Here is a 12391-nt window from a genome sequence, read left to right on the forward strand (position 1 = left end):
ATTTTAGAGCTGTAAACTTTACATTTTTTACATTTAATTATTTTTTTTTTAACCACACACCAATTTTTGTTAGGTTTATCATAAAATCACAATACACACACAATTGAAATTACAAGATCATATTCACACTGCATAAGAAGAAGTATTGTCTGACACTAAGGACAGCTAGGATTACCACATTTATTTCAAATTTGCTAAATAGCAGAATCATTTGTATTACATTTGTCAATATCAGAAGTTTAAAGCATCAATATTATTTTAGACAAGTTTAGGAAAGCCCAGATGGTGATTTTATGTTTTCTTTGCAAGAATTTAGTAGAATAGTTCACCATGCTGAAGTTAAACAAAGGCACATATTTGGATGTACTTTAAAGCAGCATCTCAGACACATGCTTCCTCGTGTGAAATCATGGACATATCAAAATAACTGAGCCACAATAGCCTTCGGTAAAATTTCCAGATGTTTTAATGGGCTACATTCAAATAGCTGCCATTCTATTCAGTAGGGACAGGTTCTGTTTCCCAGATGACCATGTCTTGGTGTGAAATGTGGGTATAAACCCAGAACAAAAGCAAGACTCTCTGAAGCTGGTAGAAGTAGAGTGACATACCACAGCAGGGAAGAAACCATTGCTATACAAGTAGCATTAAAAAAAGTCACATTACTGTGCAAAGGGACACAAACCATAATTTTATGTGATATGTCCTGTGCTCTTATGAGACTGAAACTGAAATGTTCGCCTGCAGTAATCAACACTACATTCGAAGGAATAGGAGGAAAACTAGCAAACTTGAGAACATCGTACCATCTGTTAAAAAGATGTGGCAACATCATTTTGTGAAATTATTGAATAAATATTCTAAGACATTTGGTATGAAGTTAAAGCTCAAGTAAAAATAAGTTACAATGCCTGAGGAACGACAACTGTAATGCTTTTAAATTAACAATCTCAAAACCTTGAGAAGCAAAATTGTGGTCAGAGACGAAAAGATGCGGGTGAGTGAAACAGCCTCATACCTGACTCACTTATACCAACTTTGTCAGGAGAAAAAGGCTAAACCTCCTGCAAACTATGGTGAAAATGTTGAGAAAGGATATACCTTATTCAAACCATTTACCGAAGCAATTCTAGCAAATACTAAGGAACTGTGTGTAAACTTCTGAATTTGAACAAAGTGACAAATATACCGCTCCCTTTCTCTCTCACATAATCGTTTTTATGCAGCCCAAAAATGTTTCCACAGACTGAATATATTGGAAAACTCAGTTTAATTAACTTAAATCCGGCCTGCATTTTCTTTTGCTTTCATTGACAGCTCCATCAAGGTTAAATGATCCACAACACACAAATATGTAGTGATGTTAAATGATCACCGTGTCCCTTCTTTGAAATCTCAAGTATTACATGATGAAGCTTCAAGGGCTCCATCCTGTCAGGTTGTCATGGGAACCCCGCATCCTTCCTCACTCTGCCTTGTGGTCCCTCCGGGGAAAGCTGTGCACCTCCAATTTCTTGCCGCACAGCAAAAAAGAAAAATGAAAAAGCCTCTCTCTCCCCAACCTGTTAGATAATACCTAGGAAGGGATCTGCATCGGTCAAAAGTGCTGGAGTAGAGGGAGGGACATTTATTTGAGCAAACTGCAGCCTTTAAACTTGTGTTTGGAGACTGTAAGAGGAAACAAACACATCTCATTTAGATTAATGAGAGGCTGCACGCGTGGCCACAGAATGTTATGATCACGGCTGTTTGAGGAGTGGTTATGTGTAGTAGATGAAGAATATAATTTCACCAAGGTGGTGCGTTCAGGTCATTTATTATTGTAGCCATTTAAATCCCCACACATTTCATTTTGTGAAAGCACGGGTGGCAAATGTAGGCAGCTGAGGATACATCTCAGAATAGAAGATGAAGGCCTCAAATAGATTTCCCCGTCTATAAACCTGCAATTGTCAAGTTAAAAGAGGCTCACACTGTGTTCTTCTGGTTATTTAGCTTTTCTTCATTTCTTGTTTAATGTATTCTCTTGATTATAATGTAAAAATCCAGTGGGGCAGTTGTTGTGCATATAGGCTCTCTGTGTACTTTAGACCTCGGTTCACCTGCAGGAGGAGCTGTGGTTTGCTGCAGCTTCTCTGGAGCTGAAGAGAGCGATCCCTCTTTTTCTCCTTCAGTGGCATGAATAGCATCCCCAGTGCTGGAGAGAGAGCATATCAGGAGGCAAACGACGAGGGGAGAGAGATAGCAGGCGGTGTGACAGATAAGAGTGTGGCAGAACTTGCCTTCCTGACTGCACCGTGGGTCGGGGAAAGAGAGAACAAGTGGACCTGAGTGTCAGCCTGCAGCCTGCACCATAATCACTCACTCACAGTCACAGAAACAGTCATTCCCCAGAGCCCGGCTGCAGCAGAACTTCAGAGAGACGACTGACCTCAAAAAGGTACAGTATGGTCATTTCTCCTGCAGAGGTTTCCTTAAGTCCAACATGATTAGCAGGTTGCTGCTCATGTTTCCAGGTGGAATAGCAGAAGTTTTGTTGTTGTTGTTGATTCTCAAAGATATTGTTTTTTTTATTATTTGGAAGAGTTATATATTCGCCCACCAGAAAAGAGTGTCTTGTGCTTGCAGGGATGATGGGAGAGCTGTCAGTGAAAGATAAGGAGCTGATACGAGGCAGCTGGGAGAGCCTGGGCAAGAACAAAGTTCCTCATGGTGTCATCATGTTCTCAAGGTAATGTTCTGCTAAATCAGCGTCTGAACAGGTTGCAGTAATTACAGTCGGAGAATAATCTAGTTGTTTTCTGAGGGATTCTTCTTTTACTGTGATGCAGGTTAATCCTTTAAATGTTCGGTTTCTTAATAGAATATGTAATACAGGTATTCAGAAAGAGTCGGAGAAGATTTGCTGCTCTCTTCCCCATGCAGACAGGGACTAGAGGCTTGACTTGTTGCTTGGCGACAGACTAATCCATAATTTAGACAGCTGCAATATATTTCTGAATCAATGCCATGTGCGTGAGTGCACTTATAGAACTGTGTGGTATTTGTCTGTGGCAGATTGTTTGAGCTGGACCCTGCGCTGCTCAACCTTTTCCACTACAGCACAAACTGTGATTCCAAACAAGACTGTCTCTCCAGCCCCGAGTTCCTGGACCATGTCACCAAGGTGAGCCCACTCCCACAAAATCCAGAGACATTTGAAAGTACAGTTTTAATTGTTGCCTTGCATGCTTCCCCCAATTCACCCCAGGTAATGCTGGTAATTGATGCAGCGGTGAGCCACCTGGATGATCTCCACTCTTTGGAGGACTTTCTGCTTAATCTTGGGAGGAAGCATCAGGCAGTGGGAGTCAGCACACAGTCATTCACTGTAAGATCAACATACATGTGCAAATCAGAAAAAGCTTTACCCTGCTTCAATAAGATCTATGCATTATTTTGTAAAGTTGTTTTTTTCACAGGAACTATTAAAAAAAAAAAACTAAACAAAAACAAACTTGTAGTTTTAGATGTCTTGTTTTAAAATACAAATTATTAATGTGAAATGCAAGCCCGCCTATCTTTTTTTAGATGAGAAGAAATGAAAATTTGGTTTCAGCTCTGACGTACTTCACTTCTCAACTGGCACAAGCAATGCAACATAACGTCACATATATAGATACAAACTGGGTTAGTGAGTTTGTTTCCACATCAAATTTGCATGTAACAAAAAGTTAACTTTTTTATCCTTGACCTTTTTCAAACTCACAAAATTATTAGTATGTTAATATCATTTGACATCTTGTTCTTCGGTTCGTTTAGCATTGAAACAAATATGACTTTGACTTTGAGCTGAACAAAAGAACCAGTGCCACCTAGAATCACAGAATTGTATGCCTAAGAAAATATTAAAAGACAGCTTTTCAATTCTCTCATATTTTTCTAATTATTTTCTTCTTGAAAAGTAGACCACATAAAATTTGATTTTTTGATACCCCAGGGTCGACCCTGTATTTATCTTTTGGCCTGGAAGGGCCTCAGTCAGAGGCATGTCTGGATTTTCCTCCTTCAGATGTCAGATAAACATTAGTTTGGTTTTACTCACTGGTTTCTGATGAGTACATCAAATTGCCAAATACATATTGATCTATTTTTTTCTTTTTTTATCCTGCCTTGATATTTCAGCCATACTGTATGGAGAAGCTGGTTGCCTACATGTCCATATGCATGCCTAAAATTAGAATTGTGTAAACTAGAATAAGTCTTAAGTTTCTTTTTCTAAGGTTGCCTAATGTTGCATAATGAGCTCGATGTTGAAAACACTCTCTCCATATCTCACAACCCAGTTCAATGTGAAAAATGAACTTCCCTCAACAGTTATACATGCTTGTCAGCAGGTTTTGTACATCATAGTGAAGAAATGTAAACCTAGTCTTCTTTGCAGAATTGATCTAATTCAGCCTGACTGGAGGAGTTTTAAAAATGAATATGTCCAATATCAAACCACTGCATCTGAGCTAGATTAATGCTGCATTTTGACTATGCCACTTTAAAGCATGTTAATTTAGAGTTTTTTGGAGCCATTCAGAGGCAGTCTTAGAAGTCTGCTTTGGATCTTTGTCCTGATTCTTAACCCTCCTGTTCTTGGGTTTAAGGTTGAATATTCTCCTTTATGATTTCCCATTTGAAAGCAGAATGTATCATCCAGCAGAACCATCAATGAAAGAGTTTTTTTCTCTGAATTGCTGTTAGTTTTGTTGCGATGGGTTTTATTTTATTTTTGTTTAATCTTGTCGGTTCACAACATATTTTATTGAAAGTCTTGATAATCAGCAAGATAGGTTTGTTTTGGTGGGCCAATGTAAGAAGAATCTTTGCGTTTTTTTGTGCTCAGCAGGGCTTTAAATATAGTTTTAAGTATCATATCATCCTTGTGGATAAGTCGATGGTATTCTTTTGGTAGTAATTTTGGTAGGCTGTCCAATCCTGGGAAGATTCACCACTGTTTTCCATTTGTCCATAAAGTTTCACAGTAGCAGCGTTTCAATTAGAAACATGTTCAAATTTTGTTAATATTCTGCTAATGTTTCAAAAACAATTTCACAATTGCAGTATTTCCACTACATAACAAATGGAGCTAGAATCACATATTAATAACCTTGTTCATTCAATGTTATTAAAAAACGTGCCGCGCCATCATCCTCCTACCACTTCCTGTCATCTCTGTCATCTTTTATGGCACCAGTAACATCTGGTTGTTGATTGTGTGACTCATAATAAGAAAAACTGTTTCCATTGGAGTTTTGCAAAATAAAGCCGAAATCCTAGAACAAAAACTTTTAAGTAACAATGTATTTTTTCAAAATTAGCGTGTTGCCATTTAGTTCCAATTTCAATGTCAAACCAGCTTTGTCTGCCTGCCTTAGACTGCAACTCTTTCTAAACTGACTGATATTTAAAAACTTACTTTTGATCGTAGCATGATGTATTGTCTTTTGAGAATTGTCTACTTCATGCTGTCAAACAGACTCTATTTAAAGGATTTCATAGTTCTGCAAAGATTGCATTAATCAATCATGGTTGTATCTGGAAAAATTAATTTAAGAAGAGATGTGGGTAATTCATTAGGTAACATGGTTTCCCAAGTTGGTATAGTTAATTTTCCCCTTTAATAAACATAATCATAAACAACTGTTCTTTATATTTGCTAAAGGGGTAACATTTAAGTAGTTTTTCTTTACTTCTGCAGGTGGTAGGAGAATCCCTTCTCTACATGCTGCAGTGCAGTCTCGGCCAGGCGTACACAGCGCCGCTGCGCCAAGCCTGGCTCAACATGTACAGCATCGTGGTAGCGGTAATGAGCCGAGGATGGGCCAAGAACGGCGAGGACAAGGCCGACTGAGGCGCATAGCGGGAGCTGCTGAGCAGTTGCTGTCAAACCATCAACACGGTTGCCATGCCATAAGGTTGTGTAACTGTGCAGCATCGTGTCTTTGGCTGCTGTACATGTGCTCTGTGAGCTGGTTTGTATAACATGGCGAATGTATGGTGTAGTTACACTTTAAAATTAGACAGACCGATTGCAGAGTTTATTTTCTTTGCTGTGGATGTTTAGCTTCCAGTCGACGCTGATGTACAGCTGTGAGAATCAGACGCCGTTGGTCCGTTAAGTCTGGACCAGGAAGCTGAGAGCATTGAAGATCACTGTAAGTTTCTTTGTATATAATGGCTTTGATATATTTACTAAACAACAGTGAATATAGTGGTCTTTATGTTGTATCTTAAGAGAGTTGCACACTTGTGAAATATATATATAAATCTATATATATATATAAAACTATATTATTATATCTAGACATCGCACACTATTCAAACTGTGACTGTTACTGTGGCCAGCGAAGGCAGCTCTATATACATCTGGAACACAGTGATACTTAAAATGTGATTTTCCAGGAGAAAATCAGATCACTTTAGTCATAACTCTGTGTGTATGTGTGTCTCCTGGATTTTTTTAGTTTTTATTACACATGTTTTATCTGAGTTTATAGCAACTAAAGTGAATCAAGTTTACTAAATGCTTATCAGTGGCTACAGACAAGAACTGTTAACCTTACTCAAAGCTTTCTTCAGTGATCAATGACTGTTAGGGTGTTGGTTCACACCTTACTCAACATAGTTTTTGATGCTCTCCTCAGACCGAGGTTTTGAGTGTTTCAGTAGGCGTCAGATGACTGTTAAACGCTACATTTTAGACAGTTATGTGACCTTTAGTGTTTAGTAAAGAACATGTTGGAGCAAATTCAACATCTTTGTTTCTTTGCTGTTTTTATTAAGTGTAAAGGTATTTATTGCAGTTGATTTTCTTTCTAGTGCTTATTAATTGCATTGTTGTCACACCAAATGAAGAGTTATCCTATTACTCCAATGTAACTTTTCTGTAAGTGTAAGTGAGACTTCACAAGGCATGAGTTGGTATGAGATCTTCATACATTTATTAAAAGGGAACAACACACTCGGATATGTTACATGATCAAAATGTGACATATTTAAAAATTTTTCCTGATAAAATAGTCTCACATACTGATCATTAAAACTAAGACATTACTTTATTGGTTTTTTTTTTTTTAACTCCATGTATAGATTAAAGTAGAAATATAAAGTCAACATCTGCTAAATTCTTAAACAACATTATAGGAGTGAGGGGTCGTTCTTCTTAGCTCCAAAAAGTGGGTTTGGACTGATATGAAATTCTCATACTTTGATAAAGTAATAATAGCACGACTGCACCTTAAAATCATATAATTTTAAATAAAATCAGCTAGCATAATCTCGTCAAATTTCCAATTTAGATGTGGTTTGTTTCTGATTGGAAAAGACAAGAGGCATTTTCAAAAAAAGATAAGACATAATAAAAAAATATTATTTTAGAAAAAACAAATTACATTTGAATAAAGAAAGTAGCTAGACTACTAGTAAATATTCTCTTCAATATTTCTTGAATTTTTCTTGAATTTTTAGTTTCTTCACAAATTTTCTATCCAAAACACATCGAAGAAGAAACATTTTCAAAGTTTAAATTTGCCTGTGGTATGAATAATACTGTGTGCTTACTGCACATTATCATTCTGCTCTTTGTAGAATAACACACGTATAACCAGCTGATAATATCTGGGTCAGCCAACTGTTTGACACAACTCCATTAAATAACAGTGTTACAACAATAATAGGTTCCTTCAGTTTTCACAACACAACCTAACTTTTTGCAATCAGACAATTTAGGGTTTTTGTAAGCCAATGAAAGAAAGTTGCAGTGACCACATTTCAGCCAACAGTGCAGAACAAGAAGTGGGAGAGGGATAATACCACATTATTCAATACTTAGATTATCTTAAACCGAAAGAACAGTACAACAGCAAAGTTCAGTGTTTTTGAGAAATAATGTTCTCAAACTTTGGTACCAGTAAGTAGAAAGACTTGGAAACATTCAAATTAGCCTGCGTCCTGAGCAACAGAAGCCCTTTATCAGCCTGCTGACCAGCCATGGACAGCAATAGGCTGCAACACTCAGTGCTCCATACAACCAGAAAAAACTCAAGTCACTCTGGCTCTCATTACAGAAACAGCATGACAGAATATTTTTAAACTTTAACGTTTTAAAGACTGAGCATACCTTGAAATTGGTAACCAGGCCAGGCCTAATCCTAACTGATGAGGATTTTCATCAGTTAGGATGAAAATTATGGTATTATCACAGACCACAGTAATGCAAATAAACTGTCTGCTCTCAGTTATTTGTGTGATATACACAGTAACATGTGTATATCACTGCATTATAAGCTCTAACACTGTATGTGTCAGCCACAGCTGTTATTTACCGTTACAGTAAGAATGCCAAGCATCCTAACAAATGGGCCAAGTATGAAAAATACCACCATTCAACTGTAAATCCAAGCTGCTGACATGTGGTTATTATTGCTTTATATTTATAAAGTTTATTTTTATATAATCTGAATTATTATGGTTTTGAAAGAGCATTATTTTTATTCCCCCAGAACGTCGTGCACTTTACTCTTTTGATATTTTATCTTTCGGTTTGTGGTTAATGATCCCTGCACTAATTGGTGGCAAATTTTAAATTTTTTATGTGGTTTCTCTAACTCAAAGTAACAAAAACAAAACAAAAATGTGCAATTATTATTGCAAACGGAGGGTTTCCAGATGAACAGTCTAAACCACACATAGACTGTTCAGTCTGTATTTTCTCCAGCACGGTTGTAATGTGTATAAGCTGGCTCTGAAGGTGTTGCATTTATAGTGAGTCTTTTCTTAGCAGGTCGTCTTTTTTTCTTACCTTAAGCATTTTTAGCCAACCTTACAGACACGTTAACTGTTTTATTAAGTTTAGTTATGTGTATATATTGGGTGTGTCACTGTCTACCTCATCATAATCAGCTGCTATTGAACTGTGATGACTTCACCTAGTTATCTTTTGACCAAAAACACACATTGTTACTATTATCAGAGTTAATAAAGGTACACACTCTTTGTAAAGTAGATTCTGTCCTGAACTTTTCAGGAGGACATGTTATGTGTTTACTTACAACTAAATAAAGTGATCTGTGGGTATTTCACAGCTTAATGATGTCTTTTCCTTTTGATCTAAACCTGAGTCAATCACACAATGTTTTATTCTCTTCCCACTGACAGCCCATTAGAGAGTTACATAAGATCCAAGTGCCAATTAGTTCTTAATCCTTGCTTGCAGAGATTAGAGCAACTTCAGGCATGTCAGCCCACTTATTCATGCAGCTGCACAATGTCACATCGAGAACATTTTCAGAATGTCTGAATATCAGTCTCTCCGTAAGTAAGTCATGCAACAGTAAAGCAGAGATGGGATGGCAAGTTATCTTAATACACATGGATCATTTCTGTCATGCACAGTTTGGTTGGATCTCTGTAAAAGTCACATCAGTGACTTGGCTGTCTGTTCTGCTGTCGAAGGGGCATTTGACATGGCCTTAATCTGTCTCCCTGTGGTGAACACAGGATCCCTCTGTCTCAATAAGCGTCTTCTCGATGCCAGTTGCCTCAGTTCAAAGCTCATAAAAAGAAAAGCCGCAAAGGTTGACTTTGTTTTGGGCTTGACACATACTTGATCCTTAGATTTGCTAATTAAATAAATTACCTTAAACATAAAAAAACATAAATTATTCACGTCTGACAGTTCTTCAGCCTTACCTTGTTGTGTATCAAGGTCTGTCGTCTGGAGAGGAGTCTGGGAAGAGACAACATGGATTATTTTTAGAAAGTCTGCAACGAGTTTTTAGATTCGAGGGGCATTGAATGTTGTCATGGCAACTGTTAGTGTGATGGCCTTGTATGTGTGCTTGTGTGAGGAAGAAAGCAAAGTCATGCTCAGCCAATCACTCAAACTAAATCATACCATGGTGAGGATGGTGGCTTGGCATCATGCTTTCAGTTGATTGCTCTCATGCTTTCCAGAACTTTGGGACAGCAACACAATCGTGCCAGGCAGGAGACGCCATGCATGCCATAGAAAAAGTTAAGATATGTTACATAAAAGAGTCTCATGATTCTTCTGTTTACACTAAAAATATTCAGCTTCCTTAAAGAATGCAGACTCTGCTGCCCCTTTATACATATTTGATCAGAGTTCACAGGTCAACTTAGTCTCATTTTAAGATTAGGCATCTTTTAACTATCAATTAGTTGTATTGTAATTATGACGTAGTTATCTAACGAATCGTCAGGCCTGCAGGAAAAGGGCAGCAAATATCTCCGCAGACCCCACACATCCTGGTCACTAACTGTTTAAACTTTTACTTCCAGGTCTGTGCTCTATGTGCAAAACCAAGCCGCTACAGTGACGGTTTCTTTTGTTAGTCTCTGATGAAATCAATGAACACCTTACAGGCTTAGTATTCAGCTAAACACAATAAGCAGTTTTGCACAGAAACATCATGCCTATACAAGAAACAAAATGTCTGCAAATATTGTTCCTTTACCCTTGTTTTATTTCCCCTAATTTTGCTCTATTTGTAATTAATGGTTGTATGCTATGAGCATTTATAGCTATTCAGATTTTTATTCTGAATCAGCGTCTCATAAATATGAATTAACTATTGTTATTTACTAGTTTGTCAAAGTTATTACTCAATGACATGATAAAGACTAGAATTGATAGTCTTTTCATGAGTTTATCTTTGGATTATGACTAATTTATTTGTAAGAACAAGTCTCATAGTCATGACTTAGATGTCTCTTAGATCTAACTTGACTGTTTTTTAAATACTACATTTGATGTAGTTATTACATAGCTATTCTAGAACTATGACAGGGTAATCTCTTATGAATGATTTAGGGTCTCATTATTGTCCTGCAATTTTAAAATGTTTCATAACAACAACTGTGGCTTGTTGTCTGTAACTATGACTCAGCTGTCTTGCAATTACAACTTAGTTATCTCTTAATTATGACTTAATATTGCATAATTTTAACAGTTAATACATTATAATTTAATTAGCATCACGTGAAAGACTTGACTAATTGAGTTATCTAAAACATTATGAGATCATATGTTCTTAAAAAAAACTATAAAAACAAGAAGTTCAGATGGACCGAGCTGACTCAGAGAGGAAGACCATTATGCCTTTGGAGCTCTTTTGTGCATGAGGTCTTAGATATTTTTACAGTAAAGCAATCTTAAACACACTCCTCCCTGAGGTGTTGTGTGTCTTCTGGTTAAAATGTGGAAACTAACTCATATGGGAGTGACAGTATGCTTTCAGCAGGAGGCAGAGACATTTTCTATTCTGAGCATCTGGGCAGGGGAGAGGCGGGCAGCAGACCACGCTCCCAAAGGAATTCACCTTTCACTGAGTGGTATGCTCTCAGCAGTTGCCACGGGTGACAGGGGAAATGTCAGGGACTTTTCTTTTTCTTCTTTCATAACCTAGTGCACTGCCTACGATGGATATCCCTCCTCAAGCCTCACTTTTCTCTGCAGGAACATTTCTCCATGTCATTTAGGATTCAATAAAGAGAATAAACATTATTAGCGATCCTTTGTGGTGCAGATGCAATCAGTGGCTGTTAGCTTTCCTGTCTGAAATCTGGTGTGGTCCCAGGCTCCAGTGACATGGCATGAACAGAAGATTGCCCCAAGGATAGTTTGTATGCAGACACACACCTTGCAGCAAACACAAAGCTAATATATGCCTGCTTTTATAATCAGTCTTTCAGTTCTTACCTGGTTCACATGGTGGTGACAGTCAATGCACGTTTTCTTCTATTATAATGGTTCTAAAACTTGTAAAACCTTTGGTACTCTCTGTGATTTCTCTGGCATTTAGATGCATTTTAGATGCTGGGAGGAATTTATCTGTAAAATAAAGATCATTCAGGAGAAATGACATCATTCTCACCTTACTCAATCATATTCTTTGACCAATTAAGCTCCAGAAAAAATAATGTTTCTTGATTTAATCACTTAAAAAATACCCGGAAAGTGTTTCAATACATCTTGTAAGATCTCCAACATAAAATTTTTTATAAAAGTTTTCAGAACCATTAATACATTAAATATTTTGTATTATGAGAAAATATTGTGATGGGTTAAGGTGCCAGAACCAACCACATGTTTTATGAATGTTCTGGAAAGTACTGTAGAATTTCTGTTAAAGTTTTTGAAAGGACTTTGGTAAATAAATGTCTCAGCAACTATGTGATGAGCTCCTGGAAGGATTCATATGTTGCCTCATCATTCAGAATAATGTTTTAATAAGTTCTGGCAAAGAAACCAATAAGACCAAATACAGTAAGTTATAGTTCCTGATAAGATTTCTTTTTAAAAGTGCCTGGAGAGTTCTGCAAAATCGACCTCTAGTTT

At 37.1% G+C, this 12391-nt stretch overlaps 1 protein-coding gene across 1 annotated transcript; it reads left to right on the plus strand.

Moving 5' to 3' along the window:
* The first annotated feature begins 2085 nt into the window (after window positions 1-2085).
* On the plus strand, window positions 2086-9110 carry ngb (neuroglobin). Its single transcript, XM_055038977.1, has 5 exons — window positions 2086-2440; window positions 2629-2731; window positions 3058-3166; window positions 3251-3370; window positions 5729-9110. The coding sequence occupies exons 2-5, from the start codon at window positions 2631-2633 to the stop codon at window positions 5879-5881; spliced, it is 483 nt and encodes a 160-aa protein (XP_054894952.1). The 5' UTR covers window positions 2086-2440; window positions 2629-2630; the 3' UTR covers window positions 5882-9110.
* Window positions 9111-12391: the final 3281 nt, after the last annotated feature.

This window comes from Poeciliopsis prolifica, unplaced genomic scaffold, assembly GCF_027474105.1.
Source record: "Poeciliopsis prolifica strain line A6 unplaced genomic scaffold, Auburn_PproV2 SCAFFOLD013, whole genome shotgun sequence".
NCBI lineage: Eukaryota > Metazoa > Chordata > Actinopteri > Cyprinodontiformes > Poeciliidae > Poeciliopsis > Poeciliopsis prolifica.

Coding starts and splice junctions, on each gene's coding strand:
- ngb (XM_055038977.1), top strand. CDS start 2,631: ATGATGGGAGAGCTGTCAGTGAAAGATAAGGAGCTGATACGAGGCAGC. Junction 2,732..3,057: donor GGTGTCATCATGTTCTCAAG/GTAATGTTCTGC, acceptor TGTCTGTGGCAG/ATTGTTTGAGCTGGACCCTG. Junction 3,167..3,250: donor TCCTGGACCATGTCACCAAG/GTGAGCCCACTC, acceptor AATTCACCCCAG/GTAATGCTGGTAATTGATGC.